This window comes from Oxyura jamaicensis, chromosome 2 (genome assembly GCF_011077185.1).
Source record: "Oxyura jamaicensis isolate SHBP4307 breed ruddy duck chromosome 2, BPBGC_Ojam_1.0, whole genome shotgun sequence".
NCBI classification, from domain to species: domain Eukaryota; kingdom Metazoa; phylum Chordata; class Aves; order Anseriformes; family Anatidae; genus Oxyura; species Oxyura jamaicensis.
Genome location: NC_048894.1, coordinates 3100960 through 3127827, shown reverse-complemented (window position 1 = coordinate 3127827; position 26868 = coordinate 3100960). Strand labels below are relative to the sequence as shown.

General features: G+C 50.4%; 2 protein-coding genes and 1 long non-coding RNA gene across 6 annotated transcripts in view; 1 reads left to right on the top strand and 2 right to left on the bottom strand.

The window, feature by feature from the left end:
- On the bottom strand, window positions 1–13044 carry HHATL (hedgehog acyltransferase like). Of its 3 annotated transcripts, none has more exons than XM_035319799.1 (12): window positions 12978–13043; window positions 11875–12021; window positions 11501–11568; window positions 11043–11156; window positions 10709–10903; window positions 9791–10004; window positions 7217–7384; window positions 5720–5864; window positions 5309–5344; window positions 4378–4579; window positions 2967–3108; window positions 1–1705 (listed from the first exon to the last, which is right to left on the bottom strand). In XM_035319799.1, exons 2-12 carry the CDS (start codon window positions 11978–11980, stop codon window positions 1584–1586), a joined length of 1512 nt encoding a protein of 503 aa, XP_035175690.1. In that variant the 5' UTR covers window positions 11981–12021; window positions 12978–13043; the 3' UTR covers window positions 1–1583. The 3 variants fall into 3 exon arrangements, with proteins under 3 accessions (XP_035175690.1, XP_035175688.1, XP_035175689.1); XM_035319798.1 differs by having other exon boundaries at window positions 1584–1705; window positions 7217–7388; window positions 9795–10004; window positions 12978–13044; XM_035319797.1 differs by lacking the exon at window positions 12978–13043 and having other exon boundaries at window positions 7217–7388; window positions 9795–10004; window positions 11875–11980.
- Window positions 13045–18595: 5551 nt separating this feature from the next.
- The window catches only part of CCDC13 (coiled-coil domain containing 13), a 30153-nt gene continuing 21880 nt past the window's right edge, over window positions 18596–26868 (bottom strand). For both annotated transcript variants that reach the window (XM_035319791.1, XM_035319792.1), the window contains exons 13-16: window positions 26110–26238; window positions 23559–23713; window positions 20311–20422; window positions 18596–19773 (exon numbers count right to left, since the gene is read on the bottom strand). In XM_035319791.1, coding sequence (XP_035175682.1) covers window positions 19614–19773; window positions 20311–20422; window positions 23559–23713; window positions 26110–26238 — 556 coding nt within the window. In that variant the 3' untranslated portion in view covers window positions 18596–19613. The remainder of the gene's footprint in view (window positions 19774–20310; window positions 20423–23558; window positions 23714–26109; window positions 26239–26868) is intronic.
- Window positions 18822–20056, top strand: LOC118163281. The gene is made up of 2 exons (XR_004748959.1): window positions 18822–18953; window positions 19721–20056. It is a non-coding gene; the product is annotated as an uncharacterized LOC118163281 (long non-coding RNA).

Sequence of the window (26868 nt, the reverse complement as noted above, 5' to 3'; positions counted from 1 at the left end):
TAAATGTCCAACAATTCTTTACTACATAAATAAATTACATTTATCAGGGACTTCATAAATTACTTTGGCAGAGCTGAAGGCTGTCTAAGAACCATTCCTGTTTCATCTGCAGAGAAGCCAGAACACACCAGCACTAAGCATCTCAACCCATGGTTGCAAAGTGGTCCAGATCCTGTGCTCACCAAACACTGACATAATTCAGACATAAGGCCACTGAAAGCTACTGTAAAGTGCAAGAGAGCTGGAACTATTTTGAGTTACAAACTCACCTCTTCCCCAAGGCACCGTGTTCCACATTCAGTGCACTCCCTATGCAGTGTCCCAAAGTCTACTTCTCCTAGGAGGCTATCAGGCACTTTCCATCCGCCACCCAGCCCCAAATCATTGCCCTTTATTCAGTGTCTTTCTCCTTTGGTTATACGTATGTGTGTGCTCCTTTAGCCACACAGGCTCAGGTTGCGTGCACCAAAGTCAGTTAAGCAAGGGGCTGGCTGCTGGAGATGAGCAAGAGCAGACTGCAGAGTCCTCTTATCCTCAGCCATGGGCAGGAATGTGAGCTTAAACCTTTGTCCATGGCATGCAGAAAATGTGAGTGGTATTTAGCTTGAGTATTTAGCTTGGGCATATATCACAGAGAGATGGCCGTGGTGGCTACACAGATCTCACAACCACGGTGAGGAGCCTTTTGGGTCTGAGTTGGGGTCTGGGGACTGAGTGGTTGTGAGTTGGGTGCTGCGTTTCTTTGGCATGCCTGTTCCACAGGTGATCAGTACGCAAAGCAGGTAGGCCTCCTGCACTGTCATTAACTACATCTGGGGTTGGCATTAAATCATTTTTCAAGACATTTAGGAGTGAAGGGACTTGATTTTAGATCGTAACAGACATCACTCTGCACCGGTGACAGGGGCAGGAAGATAATTATTCTTCAGTGTGCAGTTCCTGGTCCTCCCCTTTGCTATAAAGGCTGTTCTGTTTATTTATTAGCCTCTTGGTGGGTATATATTGTGCTGAGCCATTTCACAGTCCTTAATGCACAGCCACGGGTGTCGAACACTTCACAGTGCATGATGACCATTCGTTGTAGTGAAAGAAATGTGTGATGCTTGGACTGGAAGTGACCTGGCATGGTCTGCTCAGTGCAGGCTCATCACCAGCTACTCCCCTTCTCAGAGCTGTGTCTGGCCCACCCTGAAAACTCCAGCTGCAGGACCTGGATAGACTCTTCTGGGATTCATGGTCCTGTGGGAGAGCTGAATGCTGGTGGACAAGGTGTGATGGGAAGCATGGGGTGAAATCTCTAGGTCTGTATAACGTCAGAAGGTCAGAAAAGTGATGGATACTTGAAATGTCTTGGGAGCCTACCTCAGCAGTCTGCCACACATGGGGAGCCTGTGAAATGCCCACTGTGTCACAGAAAGTCTTCCCTGCAGCATGGGGGTGACCCGTGCCTTCCAGGTGACTTCTAGATGGGTGAGCTACAGCAGTCTGAATGCCAGGAGTGCTTGGAGAGCCCCTGCCAGAGGCTGGCCCGGCAGCGGTGGTCAGAGGGGAGTTGCTCTGGGACAAGCCCACCAGTGTCCTCTCTACTCTGCCTTGGCTTTGTCACACTTCTCCTCCTCGATGGCCAGGATGCGTTCTCGCTCTTTGATGAGCTGCACTCCGCAGTAGGTGATGAACCAGATGGACAAGGTGCTGACAGGGAAACCTAGAAGGTGGAGGGAGAAACAGTCACCTCGGTGCGGCTGCTTGCCTAGTGGGGCCGGCTTTTCTCCAGCACCTCTGCTACTCAGGTGGGTTTGGGAGGTCCCACAGGTTCATGGCCAGCATCGTTTTCCTTGGTGGAGCCAGCCCTACAGCTTCACTGAGAGAGGAGAGCAATCCTCAGGGGCAGATTTTAGATGAAGAAGTGCCTGAACCCACCACGGCACCCTAGACCACAGTTAATGTTTCGGAAACATGCTGGAGCTTTTCTTTGAGCATCCCCTGACCCCCAAACCTGCTTCTGCCCCTCAAGTTCAGACTCGGTGGTTGGCTTTGTGCCCATTCAACCTGCCCACACCCATCCTTGTCCAGCACTGTGACCTGCTGGAAGCTTTCGGGCCTGCTGACGCTGAAGAACAACCCCAGACGTGTCTCATACCTAACACGGACACATTGTGTGCCCAGGGTTTTTGTCACCTGGATCAGTGACCAGGAGCTGGGAGCTCTCCTTCCACTCTCAGAGCCTGAGGGCATTTGTAATGAGTCCGGTATCCACAGCAGAGGGGAGACACAGGCTTTGTACCTGCTAAAACAGGACCTCTGAAATGAATAATGTGACCAGCAAAAGCCAGCTAGCTCAGCAGGCAGGCACTCCTGGCACCGCGAGCCCGGAGCGTCACATTATCCACTTCCTACGCCAGCCCTGTCCCTGAGAGGGAGGAGGACACGGATTCCAGGTGGCTATTTATACCATGAGTTGCTTGAGATGACTTCAAAATAGTGCCAGCATCTACTAGCAAGAAATGTCCAGATAATTCTGTTCATTAGGAGCCTAGCGTAAGGATTTGTACCCCTCACCTTCAGCTAGATGCAGGACTAAGGCAAAAGGAGATGAAGCAAGAGAAGTAAAGCCATTTCTCCAGCAAGGGGATCATTGGACCCCTACCTTGGAGGGGTCCCTGACTGCAAGCTCTGTGTTGCTGCATGGGGTCAAAATCACAGCGTCAGACCGCGTGAGGAGATGCGCAAACACACCTGGGAGGCAGGTCGTACCCCAGAGAGCTCATGGGAAGGTGGGAGCTCAGAAAACCATTCCTTGTACATTCTTCACAAGAATTACGAAGGTTGGGAGCAGACATAACAAGTCAGTGGCCATACCATGTTGGAGGCAAGAGGACTTGGAAGCTCCAGACTTCCAGCTGCCCTCCCATTGTCCCCCCACCAAGTCAAAGGTCCCTTGATGGGGAAGGCCAGTGGCACCTCACCTGTCAGGAGCAGTCTCTTGGTGACCAGCAGTGCAAACTCCAGGCTGTTGAGGGCCAGGATGTTGTAGAGGACGATGGCCCAGAAATTCACCGCCCCAAAAGCCGCCCTAATCCGCCGAGACATGGCTGCTGACATCTTGGCCTATACAGGGAAGAGGAGCAGAGAGTGAGGGGAAACGGGGCTGTAAGGAAGGGTTGCTGGTTCAACTCCAGCCCAACTCCATGCAGGATCTGAGAGGGATAGGCAAAAATTAGGGCAGCCCTTAGTGTCTGTGGGATGAAGGAATAGAAAGAGAAGGTAAACTTCTGTTCTGCTGCTGGACCCAGAAGCATTTGGCACTCTGGATCAGCATTTTGAAGCCCTCTGTCCTCAAAAGGGGCAAGATGTTATACATGGCTTCATGCTAATTGTAATGGCTGGGTACTCCTTTCTTCATTTGTTGCCCTGGGTAAGCCTTCCTGCAAGGCAGATGAACGCTGTTGTTCGCCAGGATTATTATTAGCCCTGTGTGTAACTCACTCCCAGCTCCCGGTAGAAATTGTTTCGTAGGAATTAAAGGAAAAAAAAAAAAAAAAAAAAGCTGAAAACCAGTGACAGCAGCAGAGTGAAATTGTCACTGGCACATAATCCTCAGGAGCAGCTGCTCGGAGTGGAGCAGAGAAGTGGTTTATAGCAATCTTCAAAGAGCATGATGAATCCCCAGGCCACTTAGTGCTGAGAGCTGTGGTGCCGCAGGGAAGGAGATTTCAGTGCCTGGGAGTGCTATAATCTGATTAGAAGTTCAATGAGGAGAGCAAACAGGAGGCTTGCTCTGCAAAGTTTGAGTCAAATAGGGTCTTTACTCAATCAGTTTAGGACCTCCAGACTCTGGGTTGGGCAAAGCAAATAAACAACAGAATTGTTTCCAGAATGGACTTTTCTCCAAATACGTCTCTGAGGCACCTTGATCCCAAACAAAAATGGGGCACTGGGCTTTGGAGTGGTTGGAAAATAATTCCTTCTGATACCTAAACATTTACTTTTATCAGAAGTCAGATCAAAAGCGCTCAGAATTCCAAAATGTTTTGCAGAACAAGAAGAACAAATGATTTCCATATGGAAATGTATAAACATTTCCCTGTGGACGCACCTCAGATTTTGAATCCATCTGTGCTACTTCAGCGCCTTGTTGGGGCTGCAGCCCTGGTTCTCTTGGACTTTTTTTTTTTCCTCTTTGAAAGCTCCACACTCAGCCTAAATTTCCCATAAAGTGGCATAGGGACTGGTGGGGATTTGCTCTAGGCGGGTGGCACCATGCATAAAATGAAGGGGTAAGGAGCACCAGGACTGTCTTTCCCTTGCACAACTGGGTACCTGATCACAAGGTTGATAAATTCTGTAGGAGTACCTGCTTGTAGCCCAGCTCCTCACCTCGAGCTTGGCGAAGGGCTCCCACTGGAAGAACTTCTGCACCCAGAGCTCGAAGTTGAGGCCAAAACAGTTGAAGACAGACCAGACATAAACAATCTCACAGGGTCCCAACCATAGGGTGGTGACGGCAAACGTGGCAATGGTGGCGATGAGCTCCTTGATGATGTTGTCGTGGTTCTCTCCAATGTGGTCATACACGTACCTAATGGCCAACAAAAATGGTCGGTGTCCCCTGTAGTCAAGGAGAATCCCTTCTCCCATGTTTGCCCACCACAAGCTCCTCACTGACAGGTCAGTCTAACGTGCCCCAGTGAGAAAGGAGGGACGTTTTGGATGAGGCATTCTAGCAAAAAACTGATTTTGCTGCAGTCCAGCTGCTCATGGCTAACGTTCATCACAAAACTATAGCTCCTTAAGGACAAAATACCAACTCCTTTCCCAACTCCTGCAGGTAAAATTTGATAAAGTTTGGGGATCCATGTTTCAGACGCAGCATTTCAGCAGTGCAGCCACAACCTTCAGCACAGGTTTGCTGGTTTGTCCTGACGGTTGGACAGAGTTGAAGGGCTCAGGGATATGTACATGGAGATCAGGCCACCCGTCTTATCCAGGATATGCAAGACCTGGGCTCAATTCCTCGTTCTTCCCAATGAAACATGAACCTGCCTCTTCCTTTGAGGGAACACTAAGCCCGTAACACTGAGCAGTTTTTCTTGGAGTGAACTCCCTTATTCCCAGCTATGGGTGGGCTGTTGTACTTTATTTTGATTAATTCAATGGTCTTTGGGATAAACAGAGTAAATCTGACTCCATTCCTTAGTGGGATTCACCCAGAAGAGAGGAAACCTCAGCTTTGGGATGAACGCTTCATTGCTGTGTGATGAAAGAGAAGACCCCAAACCAGACTAAAGATAGCTGATTAGACACTTACTTGCATAGCCAGTCATTAATCCCTCTGTCAAAATGCCTAAAATACAGATGATAAAAACCTTGTTAAAACATAAGGGGTAAAGACACCTTTCCATTCAGCAGTCATTCAGAGAGATTCAGAGAGAGTGCCTGGTCCCACAGCACGGCCCACCTTGAAACTCATTCAGGGCCATTCTCCACGCTCCTTCCTTGCACAGGTCCTGCTACCAAGTGGTCCCGCTCACCTCCCTCCTTACCCACTGCTCCCTGCCCAAGAATATCTCCTTGGGCTATGGCCAGGTCTAGAATTTAGGTTCAGTATAGATGGGTCAAGACGAGGCCAGAAGCTCAGCTCAGACCTCATCGTTCCCACACACATTTTGTTCAGGTCAGACACGCCGCCTCTCTTCAGCGATGCCCACGGGGTACTCACGTTTCTGCAAAGACGTAGAGCATGGTGATGCATTTGGGGGGCTGGGGAGGGTCCAAGTGGTCCAATCTGGCAATGGTGTTGGTGACCCCAAACATAACAGCAGCTTTCACCCAGTCATACACCAAATTGGAGTAGGCCAGGCCAGCTGGAGCAAAAAGAGGAGTCAAGCAGGTGAAGAGGAGCACGGGACCTATCGTCTTCAGGGCTTTGGGGGACATCGTGTCCTGTGGGACTGCATAGTCTACTGCAACAAACATGCCATTGAGGGGACAGTCTGATGATCTCTGGGACCAACAAAGCCCAAAGAGCAAAGAGCTCTTCAAAGCTCTTGAAATTAAGTAGCCTTTTAAGAAGCTTGAACCATAGGACAACATCTTCTTGGGGTATTAGGGAGCAAAGTGTTTCTTGGTTTTGATAGTCAGAAATACAGATCTTATTTCTTCCACCACAAGATCTGTCCTTCCCTGTAAGGCTTAACCTATGACAAACTCAACACAGCTCTCAACCCTCATCTCTCAGGTTTTATTGACACTTTTATTCTGAAATACACCCATCCCACCACAGCTCCTTGTGGCTGTAGATGTAACATAGATGCTACAGCAGAGCTAGGGGCAGAACCTCTGTCCTGGAGAGGTGTCTGACACCATGAAATGATCCCTGCAGGAACAAACACCAAAGAATTCAAATTTCCATGCAACACAAGCTAAAATGCCCCATCTGGGTGGGATTCAGCTCACAGCCACAACGCTTCAGTGTCGGTCATTCCTGAACTCCTCCTGTGGATGAGGCAGATCTGGCCGATATGGTACATGGAGCCCACAGATCTGATCTGCTCCCTCTGGTGTAACACATCCTTGATCAGGCTACCCAGATCTCTTAGGACACCCTAAATAAATGCTAGTGCCATTTGAGCTGCATTAGGACTTCCCCCTGGCCTCCAGCTGCCAATCTGGAGAGACATCAGGCTGCTCCAGTCCCTGCTTGCCCTGTGTGGCTGTCACAAACCCTACGGCATCTCAACTGCTGCCCCTGTACCTCTATTTGGGCAGCTCAAATCCTCTGTCCAGCTGTCAGCTGAGTACTGGCGTGCTACCGCTACCCATCCCAGAAGTTTGGCTTCTGGAAGTCCTTAATCCAGCTCTGATCAGCACACAGCCAGCTTTGAATGGAGATCAGTTTTTCCTGGACTTTGTCCATTTGAATGTTGGATATCTCCAGCTCTTTGGGAGAATCTGGGCCCCTATTGCAGGGTTTGACTGCTCTGTGATAAAAAAAAAATAAATCCTTAGAGGCACTCATAATTTCTCTTGGTACACCTTGCTCATTGTGTTCTTAAACTGTACCACCTCCAAGAACAGTCCACCAAGAGCCCCGTTAGGTAGCTGAAGGCTACAGCCCATGATGATTTTCTGGGGTGCTGAGCTCCTTTTCAGCCCACATTTAGGCAATAGGACTGGCGTGGTGCTCAGCCTCTAAAACCCCCACACGGCCACTCACCCAGGGACCAGTCCGAGAGGCGGTTCATGAACTTCAGGTCCGAAGGGAGGGTGAGGATGTAGAAGAAGTGGAAGAAGATGTCCACAGCGATGACGGCCCCCACGTGGAGGAGGGCATGGAGCCGGATGTTCCTCATCTCGTCGTCCTTGCGCCTCAGCTCTCGGGTGCTTACCTGCCAGGTGGCAAAGCAGGAAGAGGCTGAGCTGAGGATGGGCAGCGGGTTCCTCCGTCTGGAGAAACATTCAAGGTCCAAACAGGGTCTCAGTGCCCTCCTTTAGGAATCCCACCATGGATTGCACCACCCAAATCTGCGCTGATAGAGGATCCAAGTGACTAGCTCAGGCCAGCACACCCACGGGGATGTGGGACACGTCCCATCCAGAGCATCCCTCCAACACCCCCACGGGGGTGCTGAGCATGGCAGAATGCCTCTCGGGGAGCGCCTTCATGGCAAAGGCTGGTCCTGTCACCATGGCAGTGACAAGTCGAGCTGCATCGTAGGGACCCGAGGTGAAAACCGTACCAACCAGGGAGCTGGGGCTTGAGACGTGCCCAGGAAGCCAGTTTAAGGGTGGACCTTGCACGGGTCACTAAGGGAAAGCAAATGTTCCTACCCACCCCATCCATGGGATGCCACAGCCTACAAGAAAAGACATCTGCATGCCCTGGAGGGGTTGGGAGCAGGGCTGGAGTCCCAGCTGAGCGCCCTGCCCGGGACAGGTGGACGTGTCTGCTTGGGGTCATTTGGGAGGAGGAGGATGGCTGACGGTCCCTGGAGCTTCTGATGCAGACATCTGGTATAAATATGAGGGACAGCTGCTTGAGGGGCCATCCCGGTGGGCTGGGACTGGATCGATGGGGTTTTCCTCTCTGCCGAGCCCTGTGCAAGCGTGGGCTGGGCTTTGCCTCCACGAGCTGTCATTCCTCTGGATGTTGTAACACAAACATCACCAGAGCGAGCTTTTAGGATTACGCCGGGCAGGCTGATGGCCTCGCTTCCTCGCGTCGATGGAGAAAAATTGCTGCTGTATTCAAAATCCTCTTATGTTTATTACTTTCTCTTTATGCCCTGCGAGAGGTAAGAGCTCTCTCCAAGTAATCTGCAGGCTGCCACACCAGCCCTGCCGTCAGGCCAGATGATTCCCGAGAATTAAAGCCTTTGCCAGATTTGCTCGTGTCTGCTGTATGCCAAATGCTTTACGGAGATGAAGATGCCACTAAACCCTGAGTCAGGGGAGAAGGCAGGAGAGGACATGTGGCATTATTCTCCCACCCATCCTCATGGCTGTACGGGGTGGCAGCGCTCAGCCACCGTCCCCTTGGGACTGCGGCTCTGTCCCCCACATCTCCGGCCCTCCAGAAGTGAATTTGTTCTCCCAACCCCACTAAGGAAGAGCCTCTCTGGGTAGGACTGATGAAGCCCTGGTGCAGGTAGGTTCCCACCACACATTGGGGTGCAAGGCGCAAGGGACCCATCACAATTCAGCAGCAGAAGGAGCCAAGGATCCACAGCCAGCCCCTAACTGGGCCCTAAATGCCAGCCTGGGGAAGGGACTCGATCCTCCTGCTCCCGTAATTGCTTTTGGGGGATTAGGAATTAACCTCTGCAGTGAGCTGCAGGTCCAGCAGTGCAGGGGGGCATTTAGCCAGGAGGTGGCAGTGGTGGCCAGGCCAAGACAGGGCCTGGGGGGTAGGACAGGGGTTGGGGTCTTGTTCCTGGTGCCTTTGGGGACAGGGTTTTACACAGCAGAGGATGTGATTGAACATTAAGTGGCTACAAACCTCCGGGTTTGGGACTATGTAAAAGGAGCAGGGGGTTACAGCCCCTTCAGGGGGCTTGGGCAGTGGGGCTGCAGGAGCTGTGGGTGCCTGGACTTCAGCCCGACATATAATGAACGGCTGGAAGGGCGAAGCCTTAGGATGAGACGGTGGGTGCCCAAATGCTTCTACCAGGGGGCTGGGGAGAAGATCCTGGCTGTCCCTCCTGCTGGGAGCTTGGTGGGACATGTCACATGGATCAGAGGAAGCCCCAGGACTGAGGTTGCCAAAACACAGCCTCCAGCCCAACCTCATTGATTTCTAGAGAAATAACCTCATCCCAAGGCACACAGACCATCCCTGGAAATTCATGCTCCTTGGGCAGACCAGGTGGACGGAGGTGTGCGACTGCCTTTGCTGTCCCAGCCGGCAGCAGGCAGAGGTCCCACAGACAGGCACCGTGGCCTCATGGCATCACAGAGCAGGACAGCACGGGCGCGTAGACACCGAGCCACCATCAGAGCAAGTCCCCAGTGAGCAAGGACACGAGCTGAGCCCTCCCGTCCCCGGTCCCAGCACAGTGATATCCTCCCTCCTGTGTTAATCAGGAGAAATAGCTAAAATCCCAAAAGGAAAGGTTAAAAACCCATCAGTTTTTGCCTCTCCCCAAAAATCACTGCATTGTTGTGCCTCCCGGACTATGCCCACGGACCACAAGAGGCTCTACAGCTACTTGCACCTTCACCGTGGCAAAGAATTGGTTTTGTAGGCATTAAACAAGAATAAAGGGACACAGGGAGAGGTCCCTGGAGACACTCACCTGGGCATGAAACTGGTCAAACGTCATGACGGGCCCGAAGAAGAAGAAGGGGAGGTAGAAGTTGTACTTGAGGAGGTCGAAGATGGAGTAGATGCCCTCCTTCCTCTCGGAGCTCTCGAGCGCGAAGCTCATGCAGCGCATGATGGTGAAGCCGCAGCCTCCGTAGAAGAGGACATCTTGAAGATCAAAAGCTCCCGTTACAAACCCGCTCTGGACGAGAAACAAAGAGTTACCACCAGGAAGGCGGTGCTACTTCTGTGCTCCCTCGCCTCGCAGAAGATGGCCGCGCTCTAATTACCTCTAATTACCCTCTGGCACCAGCAGGCAGTGACCCCTGCCACCAGCAGGAGAAAGGCAGGGCCCCACTGCCAGGCTGGCTCCTGCATCCCAAGGAGCCAGGAGGTGGCAGATCCCCTTGGCCACGTCCTCGCCATGTGGCTGTGGGCCTCTCTGGTTTTGTTCTGGGATGGGAACATCACCTTGTCCCGGGGACAGAGCCCTCCAGAAGGAGGAGAGGCAGTGGAAGGCAGATGGAGAGGTGGAAACACGTTTTGGGAGGTGAGCTCTGGGCAGGGATGGGCAGCGCTGTCCTTCAGAGGGAGTGAAGGGCCTTACAAGGTTCTCGCTGGGCTTCTCTCCACCCACCAGGGAGAGAAAGTCCTCAATTGGACAGACCCCAGGGGCAGGCGTGGGCATCACCAAACCCACCCTAGCACGGTGTTACAGGAGGGGAAGAAACTGAGGCAGGGGGGCTTACCTGGGGGAAGCTGACAAATTGGCATCTAAGCAGCAAGGAGGACCCAGGCGTCCTGAGCTCTGCTTCTCCCCTGGGTTTGGGCACGGCCCAGGAGCTAAACCCGAGGAGAAGGACATGGGTGGCTGGAAATGAGGCAGGGGGGTGGCTCAGCACCTACCTGCCAGGAGCTGAAGGGCTCCAGCTTGAAGGAGGCGAGGCAGCAGAGCCCAGCCACGTAGCAGAGCCACTTCTGCTTGGCCAGCGCGACAGAGTAGAGGACAAGGCAGTGGGAGAGGATGATCATCAGGTAGACGAGCCCCATGCTGCCCAGCACGGCCAGGACCCCGTACAGCATGTACACCACGGCCCGGTGCTGCGAGCGGAGAGCGGCCCCGACCAGCCATCAGCCCGGTGAATTCTCCATCCCCTTCTCTCCCCACCACCCTGCAGCCTCTCCCCGAGCTCCCCGAGGGGATCCCAGGGCCCCTCGGTGCTTTTAATGCCCGCCTCACCTGCGGCACCGTCATGGAGCAGATCTTGGCGAAGAGGACGTGTCCCGAGAGGGCAAAGATGATGACGTTCCGGAACGAGGTGAACCACATCACCCACTCGAAATCGGCCGCATCCTGCGGGAGCAGCACCGGGCGCCTTATTGTCCCCACCCCAACACCCATTTCAAGAGAAAACCATAAAAACTTCCTAGCCTTTTCCCATATCCCACCCCAGGGCTCCCGAGCACTTTGGCTTGGTGATGAAGACATGCAGACGTTGCTCGTCTCGGAGCACACAATGCAGGGCATCTGTGCCGCAGGGCTAATATTTCCTGACTACATCCACCGCACTCTTTAGGGAGGAAAAGAAAACACACACGGGCTTTCCCAAAGTGTCAGGAGCACAAAAAGCAGCTCTGCTTTCCCAGCGGCCACCATCAGCAGCGTCACCGGGATGGTCGGATCCTTCCTCCGCTTACCATCTTCCTGCCAAAGTAGTGCCAGCCGGGCTTTATGCCGTCCCGAAAAGCCTTTCTGTTCGCGCTGTCTGCAAAAGAACAAGAGGCCTGTGGAGAGGGACGGCTCCGGGGACAGAAGCGAGAGGTTTTTCGGCAAGGCAAGGAGCCTTCCTTGCCACGAGGATGAGCCATCAGGGCTCAAACGCCAGCAGCCCCTTCCTGAAAGTGCCCATTTCCTATGGACAGCCAAGAGTTGGGAACCTCAACCGTTTCCACACGGCTTATATTAAACCCTTTCAGATTCAATGCAAAGGAAGCCCAAGCCATTAAGCACGAAAGTTAAACCTGTGGCGATACTGCCGGCAACAAGAGACCCCCACAAGGGGAAACGTTACCTCTGGATGCCTCGAAGATGCCGCTGCCGCTGTACACCACGGCACAGGTCACAGCGAGAGCGTAAAACCCCAGCTCGTAGCTGGGGAGCGTGGTTTTAACCCCCATGGTGATGGGTTACGGCCCCGGTCAGTGCAGGGGATCCAGACCTGGGAAAGGAAGGAAGGAGAAGGACTAAAAGCTGCCCTCCCACCCCTCCACTGCCCTAACTCGGTGCTGGTCCCTGCTCTGTGGGCTTCCTTGCAGGCTGGTGGAAGAGGAGAAGGAGCAAATGGCATCACCTGGGGGGCAGCTCAGGTGCAGGGGATGAGGATGCCGCACCACAACCCCCCCCAGGAGCGAGGATTTGGGCTCTTCCCCATGTCCAGAGATGCTACAGACCCCCCCAGGACGGGGCACATCCAGCATCAGGCCAAATTGCTCTCATTTTCCCCCAGGATCGGGCACAAAATGCCTGCCTGGAGGGGCCACGATGAGATGCTCCCATGCCCCTGCCCTGGCTGCCGCTCACTTTCTGCCAGGGTTTTGCCCTGCCTCGAGCTCTCCTGGGGGGCCCGGGGGGGGGGGGGGGGGGGGGGGCCCGCCCCCCCCCCGGCGCCTGGGCCCCCCCCCCCCCCCCCCCCCGCCAGCATCCCCTGCGAAGCCGCTGCTGGCTTAAAGAAATAAAAAAGCAACCGGGTGCCCTGCTGCTCTCCCATCTGCATTGCAAACCCTCCTAGATAATTTGGGGTCGTGCTTTCAGCCAGTTGGAGAGGGGGGGCCCGGGGGGGAAGCCAAGCTGCCACCGCTCTGCAGTCCCCACGCAGCGGGGGGGCCACTGGGGGATGCGGCTTTAAAGGGCTTTTGTGGTTTTTATCCCCTTTCCGCGCTTTTCAAGGCTTTTTAAAAATTATTATTATTTATGTACTTTGCGAGGGGGGGGGGGGGGACCCAAGGTAAATTTTTCAAGCCGGGGCCCAGCTTCCCCCCCCCCCCCCCCGCAGCAGCGGGCTCGGGGGGGCACCCATGGGCCCGCAGCATCCTCACCCCCTTCCCACGGCGGGGACCCCCCCAGCTTGGCCCTCCCCCCCCCCCCTCCAACCCCACGTCCCTCCCCATTACTGACCTTGAGCCCTGGGGAGGGGGGGGTCCAGCGTCCTGCACCACGACCTGAGGGCTTGGGGGGCACGAGGGGTAAAAAGTGGGGAGGTGGAGAGGGGGGAAAAAAAAATCAAGGCAAAGCTTTGGGAGCCCTTGGCTTCCCCTAGAGCATCTCTCAGCCCGGTGTTTTTTTTGGGGGGGGCTCTGACCCCCCCGGTGTGCCCCCGGAGGAAGTTTGGCTGGGAGTGGAGCTCGGCAGCGGGAGGTATTTTTATTTTAGAGCAGCGCTGCAGAGGGGCTGGTTCAGGAGCTGTCTGTCACGGCAGCTGCCGGAGAGGACCCGGTGCTGGCTGCCAAAACCAACCCGGGCCAGGTCTGGGGCTCTGCTCCCGGCCCTGTAGGGTCAGGGGAGGGGGGAGCCCCCCCAAAACCCCTGAGGGTCTCTGTGAGCTGGGGGGGGGGGAAACTGAGGCACGAAGGTGAAGGGCGCAATCCCTCTCCAGTGTGTGCGGTGCTTGAATCAGCACCGGGCTCCTCTGGAGGTTGTGACACCTTTGGGAAAGTTCCCTTTTGGGGTCTTTCTCAGCATCTGCAGCCAAAACGAGGGGTGTTGAGGGGCTGGGTTGGGTTGTGGGCTCTGTTATTTTGGGGTCGGCCAAGGGCAAGTCAGGCCCAGCTCCGTGTCCCCTGCCGGGCTCCTTCTGCCAAGCCCCTGGGAGGTTTTGGGGGAGCTCACATTGGGGCTGAGGTCCCCGAGCATCTCCTGGGCTGCCTGTGGGGCTGGGGGAGAGAAACAAGTTGGGATTTTATAAAAAAAAAAAAAAAAAACTCATAGCTTGGCTTCTTTGGGGTGAAATGAGGCGTGTTGTGGGCCCCAGAGAGAGGAACTTCAGCATGGCCCCTCCTCACTGAGGGGCTCCTCGTCCTGCTGGAGGCTTCCCGAGAGCCAAGTCCCCTGTGGGGTGACACTGAGGACCCCAGAGAGCCCCAGCCTTCATCCTGCTGCCACAGCTCAGTCCCTAAGGAATTTGACTCCTCAGGCCTCAGCATAATTCACCGGCTGCTCAGAGGAGAAGTCAAGGTGTCCCCCAGCAGGACAAGGAGGGGACCCCTCCTCTCCTCTCATCACTGGTGGGGCCGCACCTGGAGCACTGGGCCCAGCTCTGGGCTCCCCAGGACAGGAGGGACCTGGGCACCATGGGGAGAGGCCGGTGATGGGCCAGGAAAGGTGCTGCAGGGCCTGGACGTGTCTGGGTGTCCCCAGAGGGACCCAGAGGTCCTGGGTCAACAGTCTGGGAGTCCGTGGGATCTTGTTTTGGGGTGTGCTGGGGGCCTGGGGGGCTCCTGGGAGTGGATCCCAGTTTTGATCCCAGCAAGAAGGAGCATGGCCCCATAGAATATCTCAGTTGAAAGGGCCCCCCAAGGATCATCGAGTCCAACTCCTGGGGCCCCAAACGGCCACCCAGGAAATCACACCATGTCTGAAAGCATTGCCCAAACGTTTCCTGAACCGCTGTCCCCAGGGCTCCCTGTTCCCCAGTGCAAGACACACGGTGTACTCACATCCAGAGAGCTTGGGGCTGATGATTTTATTTTATTTTATTTCACTTTATTTTATTTTATTTTTATCATTTTATTTCACTTTATTTCACTTTATTTTTATTTCACTTTATTTTAATTTCATTTTATTTTTATTTCATTTTATTTCACTTTATTTCACTTTATTATTTTTACCCAGAGTAATTTGTGAGCTTGCTGGATTAAAAGTGCCGTATAGGTGGCGGGCTGTGCGGCAGTTTGTCACGAGGCTCTGGGAACGGTGGTGATAAAAATCATTTAACTTTAATTTATAGAGAGTATAAAAAATTAGGAAAAAAAAATGCTCTTGATTTCTAATATAGTAAGATTTATTTTTAATGTGACCAGTGTGCCTTCCTTGTCACAGGGGACGCCTGTGTGTTTTATTGCCCCAGCACTGCTGCTTTATGACTAGGGGTTGTTCATGGCCTCCAGCTGATTTTAATGCCAGTATTTTTCCAACATCTGGCAGGTTGCTGGAAGCCGTGGCCCTCTTCAGTGTCCAGGGCAGTGAGCCGGAAGGCGGTGGGGTTCCTTGAAAGGCATCCAGCTCCATCATGGTGAGGCACAGCACAAGCATGGGACGTTTGATGGGGCCGCCAAACAAAGGCGCCTACTCCCCGCCACTTCATCCTGCTTTATATGGCAGTCTCCCTGCTGCTGGAGCGGCTCTTTTTGGGGTGAACTGGAAGGAAAGAGGGTTATAATAAACCACGTGGTTGTTTTATACTGCCTGGAGTACCCCGTTGGGTTTGCCCATGCACATACGCTTCTGGGAACATGCTGCAACACCAGGACCTCAGCAGGCACCTCCCTGCTAGGACGGTGCGGGAGAAGGGAATGTGGGGGGATGCAACCATCCATCCATCCACCCACCCACCCACCCATCCAACCTCCTGTCCCATGGCGTCCCCAGGACCCCTCTCAGCACCCCCAGAACATCCAGCCTGTCCCCTCGGGCACACAACGATCCCACCCAAGCTCTGTTCTCCCCCCAGGCCCTCCTGCTGCCCTGGGAAGGACTCTGAAGAAGGCTCCCACCACCTTTCAGGGACAACCCAGCGTCGGTTGAAGCCCACCGCCTTTAGCCCCTCTTGCCAAGATCCCCTCTCTCTCCCGAGAAAGCCCAGCTAACTATTTCTGCTGACAAATGAGCTGCTCTAAGCCCTGGGGGAGCTCTCCCCGTGCCAGCAGATGGGATTTGGAGCCTTTGGTCTGTAAGGGGAGACGCGTGGGGATCAAGGTGGCATTTGCTGCACGGGGCCGCCCTGTCCTGTGGGATCGGCCGGCTCGAGAGCTGGGCTCGGCGGGGAGAGGATGAGGAGAGAAATCCAACACCCCTCTTGGCTCCATGGTGGCTTAATTTAGAGCGCAGGGGCTCTGCTACGGTGTTTTTCCATTTAAAGCCGACCCTCATTCATCAGTCATGCACGGGGCGATGGCCCCGCCGCTTGCAGGGCAGTAGCAGCTGCTGGCTGTAAGCTGCCGAAGGGGTGGGCAAAGCAGTTTGGCAGTGCCCCTTCCTCCTGATTTCCTCCTGCAAAGGATTTAAATGTCCCCTCCTCACGCCTCGCCCTGCTCTGGAGCCTTTCCATCACCCAAGGAGTGCTGCCAAAAAGCAAGGTGGCAGCCTGGGCTGGAGCGAGTGCCTCGGAAAGGCGACAACCCCCAAAAGGCAAAGCCCCCAAGGGTTGGATGCACACTCACAGCCCAAATCCGTGGCTCTAAATCGGAGCAGTTACAGTGGGATCGGCTCCGATCCTCCGCGCTCGGCTCGGCAGAGCCCAGGGCACAGAGAGCTCGCGCGTGTCGATGCCGTCTATATTTAACCGTGCTAATGCAACTTAATTCACGTTGCGGCCAGCTGGTTCCGTAGGCTGCACTCTTGCCATGCCTGCCGCCCGTAGGTAGGCTTGCTCACGACAGACCGAGAGGAAAATGCTGACAATTAATCAAAGGTCATCAGGCTTTATTCCCGGCGGCTCAGCTGTGCTTTTAAAATCGGATGCATCCGTCAGGCACTTTCTGGCTGCTCCGTGGAAGTGCTCTGCCCAGCTCCGGGGCAGGAGACAACCTTTGGCTCAGCCCAAGCGGTTGGAGGACTCGTGCTCTTAGCACACGTTGGCTAAAAGCTGGCTGAATCCTAACGAGGAGCGTCCACAGCCTCAAATGCCTGCAGCAAAATTAATTTAGGCTGTTCTTTGCAGCTTAACTGTAGCCACCAGCCTGCGTTGTCACCACCAGCTCGTCCCTGCCGTCAGCGACGAGACTGAAAAAAAACAGAGCTTATCAAAAAGTGACCGGTGACATGACTTCACGCTGCAGGAAGGCTGTCCCAGAGAGGAAATGCTGGACGCTCACACCGTTTTTATCTAGCAGAGAAAGGCATCGTGATGGCTGGCTGCAAACTGAAGCCAGAGCAGTTCAGATGAGAATGAAGGCAGGGGATTTTTCACAGGCTGGCACTTATCCGCTAGGAGAAACTTCCGAGGAAAGCAGGGGATTTTGAAGGTTTCAGATCAAGCCCAGCTGCATCTCTAAAAGAAAAGTGGCTCAGACAGCACATCAAGCTTGATGGGGAGATTCTGTGGCGGGGGACCAGCAGGAAGGGTTTTTACAGGCAGCAACACCAATATTTTCACTGGTTTTGGTCTCTGGGTGATGGGTTGGGAGATACGGGGCTGCTGCAGCCAGCTGAACTAGGGCTGCTGCTTCAAAGATCTGAGCGGGTTTCTTAACTTCAGTGACAGAACCACATGCACTGGCAGAAACTTGCTCTCATACCTTGCAAAATGGGAGTCGGTTACTGCAAGAGTCAGCACGGAGAGAAATCAAAGTCAGGTCTCTCTGTTGGAGGTGCAGGGGGAATTTATTTCAAAACCCAGGTGGAAACTGAGAAGGGCTGGACCGATCTGTGATCCCCCCTGCTCTGTGCTCAGGGACAGATCATGTATTTCCATGAGGAATGTTACTTACAGGTATGGGCTCCCTAAACAAGCCATTTCGTTGTGACTTACTCCATCCTCCTTCTTCAAGGCACCCTGCGGTTGTGTGTGTGAGTGAAGAAAAGGGAGAAAATGCTTCTGTGCAACCCCAAACAAGCATATGCTTAAAGAAACAAGCGTTGCAGCACTTGTGAAGAAGTTTGCACCATGTGCTAGCGAGCCATATGTGTTCTGTAACATACAGCACTCCCATTTCTCTCTGAGTTCCCTGGGCTGACTCAGATCTTCACTGCTGCAGCACAAGGATGGGAGACAGATGCTGACCGCGTGTTGGGAAGGTGGGCAGCTTTCCTCTCGTGTACTTACGGGGAAATATTATTGATTCACACTTCTGTGTAAGCGAAATCAGAGTCCGGCTGCAAGCTGCCAGCCCGAGTGTAGCGGTTACCACGTACCAAAGCCTCCACAAGTCCTTTCATGGCTCAGGTCACTTTTTAGGGTGTTCTCACTACTCCAAGTTCTGGAAATATCTGAGGTGGGCTCTTTGGTCTGCTCACTCTACCTTGTGCATCATCAGGATAGAGCTGGGCAGAAACGAACAGCAGCTCCCTTGGATGAGACCCGTGTCTGTCTCCCGATCCAAGAATTACAGCTCCTCCAGCTGCCAGGAGTGCGGTGTGGGTTGCAGGATGTCTTTTGCTCTGATGCTCCTGGCAGGGTGAGCAGGAGGCATCTGGCAGCGAGCAGTTTTGGTCCTGCTTGTTTGAGAGAGGCACCTGACAGCTCTGCTCGGCTGTAAGCCAGCGCTGGGGGAGCAGAGCACAGGCAGGGTTAACGCCCAGGTGCTGAGCTCCTCGCCTCCAGACTCTCTGACCTGCTTGAAGAGACACCTCTGAACCTAAGCAGGAAAAAGACAGGAGGCACACTGCTCTGACCACGTCTGAAGTAACTCCTGCTCTGTTCTCTCTCTGCCTTATCTCAGTGCAAGCAGAGCCAGAACCCGATCCCGATGCTGCGGTGCCTTGCCCGTCCCCAGCTCCACCCTGTGCTGGTTGGGGCTGAAATCTGACAAACTTCGCACTCACAAAAAGGGTCTGACAAAGCAAAGCAGAAAGAGAAGAGCTTTCAAAAGACTTTCATCTGAAAAACAAAGCGGCACTATTCAGAAATGACTCGCTCTCCATTGGCTTGCAGTCCCCAAGGCTGGCTCTCTGCTGGCAGCCTGCACGTTAATGCCTTATTAGCTTGCGTTTGGTGTTCTCACCACGCTGCAAGAGAAAAGGGCAAGATGCGAGAGTTTTCAGCACCTCCAAAAGTCCCTCCTCTACTGTAGTAAAAACCTGTCAGTGTTCCACTAACATTTCTTCCTAATGAGAGCAAGATCTGCCTGATGCAAGCCTGCAGAGACCCAGAAATTTGGGAATTGATAATCTGGATGGCAAGCTTCACGTGAGCTGGTACAGGGAGCTGGATTTAAGGTAAGTCCTACTGATTGTGGGAGCAATCTGCCCAGTTTTCCTTTCCAGCGGAAACTCTACTGAGCTTCAGAAAACTCTGCCAGTATGTTCAAGCAAAGAAACAAGCTGGGATTGTCAACAGAGACCACACAAAATGCTCCTGCCAATACCCATATGCCAGGCTAACCTGCTCCCTCAGCACTTAAGCACTACAGAAAACCCCAGATGGGCAGGTGTCAATGTGCAGATGCACAAAGAACTCCGTTTGTTCTTGGCACAGCTTTGGGAGGGGGCTGGCGTAACTTGTGTACGGCAAATTCCTTCGTGTGCTGATAAAAGCAGCAGCATAATGAATATTGAGCCCTCTCTAGGAAAACTCATTGGAAGCTAGGGAGGTTTTGCCTAAAATCACACCGCAGAAGTGCAGCTTCCTAAACTGCACCCAACTATGACACGTGCAGCCTGAAAGCCAGGTGCTTGCTAACTCCGAATCCGCTGACATGCAAAATCTTCAGTCTTTTTGTATTTAATTTCCATTTCTCATCCTCTCCTGCAAATGCTAACGACGCGACATGATCTGAGGCTGCAAAACTACACTTCCACTGCATTTCAATCCGTGGGCACGCTGCCTGGGCTCGCTCTCTCCCTGCTTTGCAGTCCAAAGGACTCTGAATATCTTGCTTAGCTCTTCTCTTGTTTCTGCTGCCGAATGGCCTGTAGAAAGATATCCTTCACTTGGTCCATTGTGTCCTGGTACAGTTTAAAGTCTTCCTCTTTCTTTCTCACAGTAGTCTCCAAAGCAGCCTTCAGCGCTTCGTTCTCATCCAGCTGGATCACAAGCCTGTGAGGAAACAAAAGGCAACTTTCATGTGAGCTGTGGAGCTTCAAAGCAAATTAGAACAGTGCTTCAGCTCCAGGGAAGAAAGCCCTGAAACACATGCTCTCTGGTAATTTTGTAACAGGCTTGAGAAAGAGCAGACTTATAAACACTTGTTCCTTCTCTCTTTGAGATAGAAAAGGGTATTAGAAGACCAAATACTTTTCAGATGTTTTTTTAAACGTGTAATTTTGTTTTCACTAATAGCTTGAAATCAATGGCTAAGGAAAGAAAAAGAGAAAAAAGGTGTCTTTCTTGCAAGTGTTTTGTGCTGCTTAACATTGGCTTAACATTTCTGGGTGTCATTTTTAGGAAAGTTATGTAAGAATGACATAGACAAGAACAAACCAGAGGGTCTGTGACTTGTACAATTTACTGTTTTTTATTTTCTGGGGAGCTGGTTCAGGTAATAGCACTGCTAAGAGGACAACAACGAGTCTGAACCATTGAGTTATTGATAAAAGGTGTCAGTAACCCAACGTGGAGGAAGGGAGAACATACCTCGTGCTCAGCTCCTCTATCTGCGATTCCAGAGGCAGCCTGGAGAGCTGGGCTGCGGAGAGCTCTTTCCTATCACTCATGTTCAAGGTGAGTCTTGAGTGACTAGATTGGCCTGTAGATTTCATCACAAAATGGAGCTGTAGTAAAATGATCTTTTTCAGAGGCATCAAGTACATCTCAGGAAATAATGAATAAAAGCTAAGGGATCTGCTCGGTTCTTTGTATATCCAAAAAGATGGTGTAAATGTATAGACTATATATTTTATTTTCATCTCCTTTTAGCAAAATTGAAACGTGAGGTACTAGTAACATGTGTGTTTACCTGTACAGAAAAGTAAAAAAAAGACCAGCCAAAATATTTAAGGGTCCCAAATGACAGGTGATAGAAGCAGTTGAAAAGTATTATTTTAACCTTTATCTCACTGTATTTCATTCAAGTTTATGACAACTGTTGCTTACTGAATGCCCGTGATGAGGTACATGTGTGGCACACGCTGAAACAGATTTTGTAAAGCACTTGTTGATCCTCACCATAAACACAATGTAGGTTAAGCTCAGTAAAGCAATTAAATGTGCCCTTCAAACTGAGGCTGTAAATCAAGAGTGCTCTCCAAAATAAAGCTCTCTCAGAACATGCAGCATTGCTCCTGCCATTTCAGATGGACACATCAACTTCTTTCAGGGTTATAAAGAAAGGGTTATAAGAAACTATCTCAAATTTACTACTGGGCTTGAAAAATCAAAACTGTGACCGATCAAGGAATCCCTACACCAGAAGAAAAAGGCTCAGAGAAGACAGGCATGGATGAAATGCTCACGAAGATTAGAAGAGAACGTAGGAAGTGACCACAGCTATCGTGGCAGAAGCTGAACTTATCTCAACACCAAGGGGACTGGAGGGTAGCCTTTGCTGTAGATAAACGGTTGTGTCAGTTGAGCAAATGTAAACGGCCTTCCCTAAACCAATCCACAGAAAGTACTGGCTCAGCCCAACACAGAATATAAAAATCAACCAGCAAACCGAACCTTGAAGAGAACCATGGGCTTGTGCTGGCTTCAACTCACACATTTCTTCCCAGCAAGTGGGGGCACCCAGCATCGTGCCACCCAGAGCGGTGACAGGAATCATGTCTGTGATTCCGCTGTACATTGCAGTCGCTATATTGTGCCTGTGTTGTGATTTCAGTACATTGCTGACATATTTTTTCTACATTAAAAGACATTAGACACTTTTTCTAAATCAAAAACCCCCACATATTGTTAAATATCTTCAAGTAAATTTGCTAATAAAACATTGAATCCTCCTCATGTGGAATAACTAAAAGAACCTGGTCAGAAAGTACACTGCTCTGACAAAACCATATGGAGAAAGGTCATGTTGTATAACAAAGAAATGCTTTTGAACTCCATGTTGTGTTTCACAGGACTGAGGAAAACCTGCTTTTACTTACCCACTCTCCTCTGGGATTATTCTTTGCTAATTAGAAATTTGGATAAGACAGAAAAACAAAACAAAACAAAACAAAAGCATGAATAATTTTAAAACACAACTGCGTTGTTTCTAACTACTCAGCATCATTATCTACTTCCCTTGAATTGAGGAGACTAGAAACATTAGATTAGCAATTAGATCAGCTCTCTCCAATTTTGCACTTTCAGAAAGAAAAGAAAATATTATGTTAATTAGCGGGTTCTCTAGTCTCTATTTTATGTTCAAGCTTTTCATTCCTTCTTATTTCCTCAACTATCTGGCATGAAAGCGTTTAGATAACCTACACGCTCTGCTGAAGGGATGTATTACAGATTTCCTGACTTGTTCCTTGTACAAACTCCAGAGAATTTTGGCACGTTACAAGGGGCTGGGCTCTCTTCAAACGACTGCGGTGAAAGAGACTGTTACCTACTCATCTTACAGACTCCCAGAAGATTTCTTCTTATTAGTCTTGCCAATCCTTTTCTACATTTGCTTTTAGTCCTTAAGCAGACAAGGCTAACGAACTAAGTATTTAGTTAGAAGGAACCTGTCACGGTGGTAGGAACTATTTGCTTCCTCCAGCTGTGAAATGCCAGCCTCTCAGAGGTGAGTTTTCAAAGCTCAAAATATCAGTTAAGTTCTCTAGAAGACAGCACCAAAATGCCCCTGTACTATTTAAGGCAGGGTGTCAGAGGAAAACCCTTGTGATTGATAGCTGTATTCTCCAAACTCCCACCTTCCTACTACCTCTCCCTGCGTACACTCTGATTTCTTCCTCAGAAGAAGCCAGCTGAGAGCTCCAACGTGTCTTACATCAAAACCCTCCTGGGAATCCTAAGTGGTAACACACTCTTCTGTCTAACATCGTGCTGGTCACTGAACTGCAACGTTCTGTTTTGTGGGGGCAGTCTCTCTGAGAGGACTGAAGTTTTTCTGCACTACCTTTTCTGTGTCAGGCTTTCAGCTAATACAGGTAAGATAGCTCTAAAAAGCACGTACGAGCTCTGTTATGAGGCTTGTGACCTCTCCAGTCACCATAACTCAGACTGATGCCATCCCAGTATTTGCCAAATTAAAGTTCTTATTGCTACTGCTCGTCTCCTGGCATTAAAACTCCTTTTACTTTATGAAAATACGTATAAAAGGGGAAGCCACTGGAAAAGTTTCCTTAAGAATATGTACCATTTTATTGGTTTAGACACCTTACAGAATCAGAGTCCTTAAGTAATAAAAGAATCTGATCAGAGAAATAAAAATTTAACATCCATCATGAATTCTCCTCCTTTAGCTATGCTAGTAAGGCTTTCATATTTATAGCAGGAGATTATCATGTTCACGGTATAATAAATTACACCAGACCTAATTACTACATCACCAGCAATACTTTTTCATCGACACTGACAGACCTTAAACTGGGATGCGTCCTTTAATTCTGCTCTTAACCTTCAGATGAATCTCTCAGGCAGAAGTGTAAAGGGAACGCAGCAGTGGTCACAGCAGAGACGCAGAACGGTGTAAAGTTCTTTCTTTAGACCATCATCCCGTGAAAACAACATAATGCAAACATCCTGGTCCCACTTAAATCTGTGTCAGAGCTCTCTTGAATTAAGTGGGGCCAGGATTTCACCTTCAGTATCAGCCCACTGCTCTGAGCAGGTCCAGATCCCTGGGTCAAGCACTTGTGTAGCTTTGAGAGATGAGAGCCCAAATGTTGCTGCTATTAACCACTGAGGTGGGATGGGGGACACAGATGTAGATAAGAGCTCCACCTCACCTGTTTTGCTCCTCAGAGGAGGTTTCTGTGTACTTGTGTTCCTCCCAGGATCCACTTGTAGTTTTTCAAGCTGCTGCTCCAAAAGGACACATCGCCGCCGCTCTTCCTGCAGCCTCTTCTCAACTTCCAAGACTTTATCGCTGCTTTCCTCCACCCTGATAGGCAAAAAAGGTGGTTCAAGCTTATTTATGTCCCAAGTATAAAGAATCAGCCAGTCTTAAACACTGAATCCTACTCCATAGCTCCCAGCAGAGGGAACAAGAGAAGTTTTCCATGCATCCAAAGGCAGAAATCCCAGTGCGATTCTTCCAGATGACATCCTCTACATTTGCAAAACAGAATTAACTAATGAGTATAATTATAAATAATAGGTTGGCTAATGGAGGTTGCCTAGATCCCTTAACACTGGCTAAATTTCCCACTCAGATGAGCAGGCAAGCTGCAGATTGCTGAGGGGAGATCTTTTATTAGAGGAATAATAAACTGCATCTTTTTAAACACTGGGAAAATTTGGAAGAAAAATAGTTTATAAAAACACTGTCAAGCATTTAGCTGTTCTGCGTCAGTTATCTGCGAGTACGAAAAGAAGCTGGATGTTGCTTTTCATAAACTTGGCCGTTAGACACTACTGTGGAAGGAAGCGAGTGGAAGAGAAAGCGATGCAATAAAGGAAGAGCAAAGTACCTGTCTGTTCACCTCATGTGACACTTCAGAAAATCAACTACGAAAGTTTGATGTGCACCCACAGATGTAGTCAGTGGGGAGCAGAGCCTGATACCAAAGGATTTAGAGGAATTTAAAGCTAGAAAGAATCCTAAATTGGCTGACACACTGTATTGGATATTGCAAAATGCCAAAAAAATCCTCCTTGGCCCTGTGGGTGATAGCTGATTACTCCCTGAATCAAGAGATTTGATTAGTCTTATTCCCCTCCTAGCTGGTAGAACTAAAAAAAATATATTACAACCATAATAAAGTTATATCACTGTCTTAAAAGTCTAGCTACAGGCAAGGCTCCAGCCTCCCGTGGCAGTGAATTACCAGGCTGGTGACAGACTATGTGGAATTATATTTCTCCTCAGTGGTTCTGAATTCATTAAACTTTCGTTTGACCAGGTGTTCCCCTAGCACCCGCGTTAGACAAACGGTGGAGGAAAAATGACAAGTCTAGTTGGCTTGTATGAAATCTTCTGCCAATATGTGCAGCAAACTGAAATCTTGCTCTAGCTCTTTCCCTTCCTCAAGCAGGGCCCAATCCTACAATCAGTCTACAAGCGAGTGTCTTCTGACAGCGTCTTCTGCTCTGTGGTGAGTGGCTGCGAAACGCAGTCGTAAATTCTGGCAGCTGCTGTAGAAAAATGCTACTCTCATAACCATTCTTAGTGCTCTCCTCTTGGCTTAAGCATTATGTGTTCCTTCAGTTTTGTTGACCTGTACTCCAACAGGGGAAAGGAAGAGGAGGAACGCCTCACTTTTTTACATATATTCATGTTGAAATACGAGTGGATGCTACATTATCCTGAGGCCTTCCAAGAATGATTGCACTCGAGCTCATAAAATTTCCTTTACCTGCAGGAGCTCTTGATAAATGTGTGATGACCGTGGAGCTGCTGAATCATCACTCCGTGGCGCATTTTACTAGTAACCGTGCATTTCATTGACTCTGCATTCTTCATTAGCCCACATTCGCAACGGCCCCAGTTCAGAAATCACTCAGACCTCTATCCTTACCTAATTGCACGGCTCTGTCAGTCACTGGGCTTACAGACGGGAATAACATGCACGTTTCTAGGATTTAGCCCTTAAAAGCCCAGGGGATGATACCTCTACCACAGTTTTAAAAACCACACTTTTCTGATGGTGATTAGTTAAAAGTCATATAAGTGAGGAAATGATAATGAGTGCAAAATAAAGCAATCAAGCAAACAGTACCTATTGCATTCAAACATACCCAGACAAAAATGTGTCTTCCTATAAGCTGGAGTACAGATCTGGGAGTCTAATTGCACACATTCTCTAACTGGGGAAAAGTCAGCAGCTGAAAGGTGTCTAAAGGTAAAAGACTGCTGCCTCTGCCCTCCCAAAACATAGCTGGATTTTAACATTGTCTTAAATTGAACTGAATAATGGGAAAAAATGTCACCGTTATGCTTCAGTTAAACCAGAAGAAATTCATTTAAAAGTGGATACAGTGAAACTTAAAAGAATGTGAAAAGCTTCTGGAACAGAAATCAGATTATAACTCTAATTACAGTGTTTAGTATTGGTGAATAATATTGCTGCCTAAATAACACCACACATGCATAAATACACCAACTCCAGCTTTATCTGAGTGTAGCAAGCTTGAAGATGACTCCATTTTTTCTGCACTTTGTTCTAAAAGAATTTTTAAAAAATGTATCGTCAAGTAGGCAGTGAAATTGAGCAGAATAATTCCAAATGCCCCTGTTTAAGGCAAGTTTCACAGTGGCAGAGTACAGCATACCGGACTGTCTCAGCTGCTCCTTAATCACAGCATCCCACAAAGGGCACGGGCAGAATCAGCCACTACCTTTTCTGCAGCACCGTGACCAGTTCCAGGAGTCTGTCTCTTTCCACTTCAGCAGCCTGGCAGAGAGCCTTGTGCTCTGTGATCTGCGTCTGCAGCACTTTGAAATCCAGGCCGTCAGTGCCAGCAAGCCTAAAAGCAGCAGAAGCGTAAAGAGTCTGTTTCCCATTTCACGAGTGAAAGAAATGAAACAAAGACAGCGTTTGAAAGAAACATATCAAAATACACTCCTGAAGCCCAAGCCAGAACGCACAGCCAGGCTCACTGACTCCCCCCAGCATCACTCTCAATACTGCAACGCATGGAATAAAAATATGTGGAAATAAAGCTACCGTGAGTTTCACTAGAAAGGCCTTTCCCCCCGCAGCGATGCTCTCCCTTCCCATCACCCCTGAAAACAAACTTCCCGCACCGATCAGTTCACTAACACTTCACTCTCCTCCCACTGCTCCTGCCAAAGAGAAGCCTCCACGTGGATTCTCCAAAGTGCTGCGCTAAGCTATTAAATGGCATGTTATTGATTTTCTTTAACTGAAAGGCTTCAGGCAGCATTAGTAAAATGGTTATTCTTGTGCCAAGGAGGTGATGAAAGGAAGGGGCAATTTTTCCACGTATCCCATTACTATGTACTTCGTTTCTTCTACCTCTGCACAGGAATATTCAAGAATATTTCCTGTAGAGTAAATACCAGGAGAAACCTTGGTGGTTGGGGATGACAAAAAGGGAAAATGGGATTTATGGGGCATAAAACTAGAAATGAAT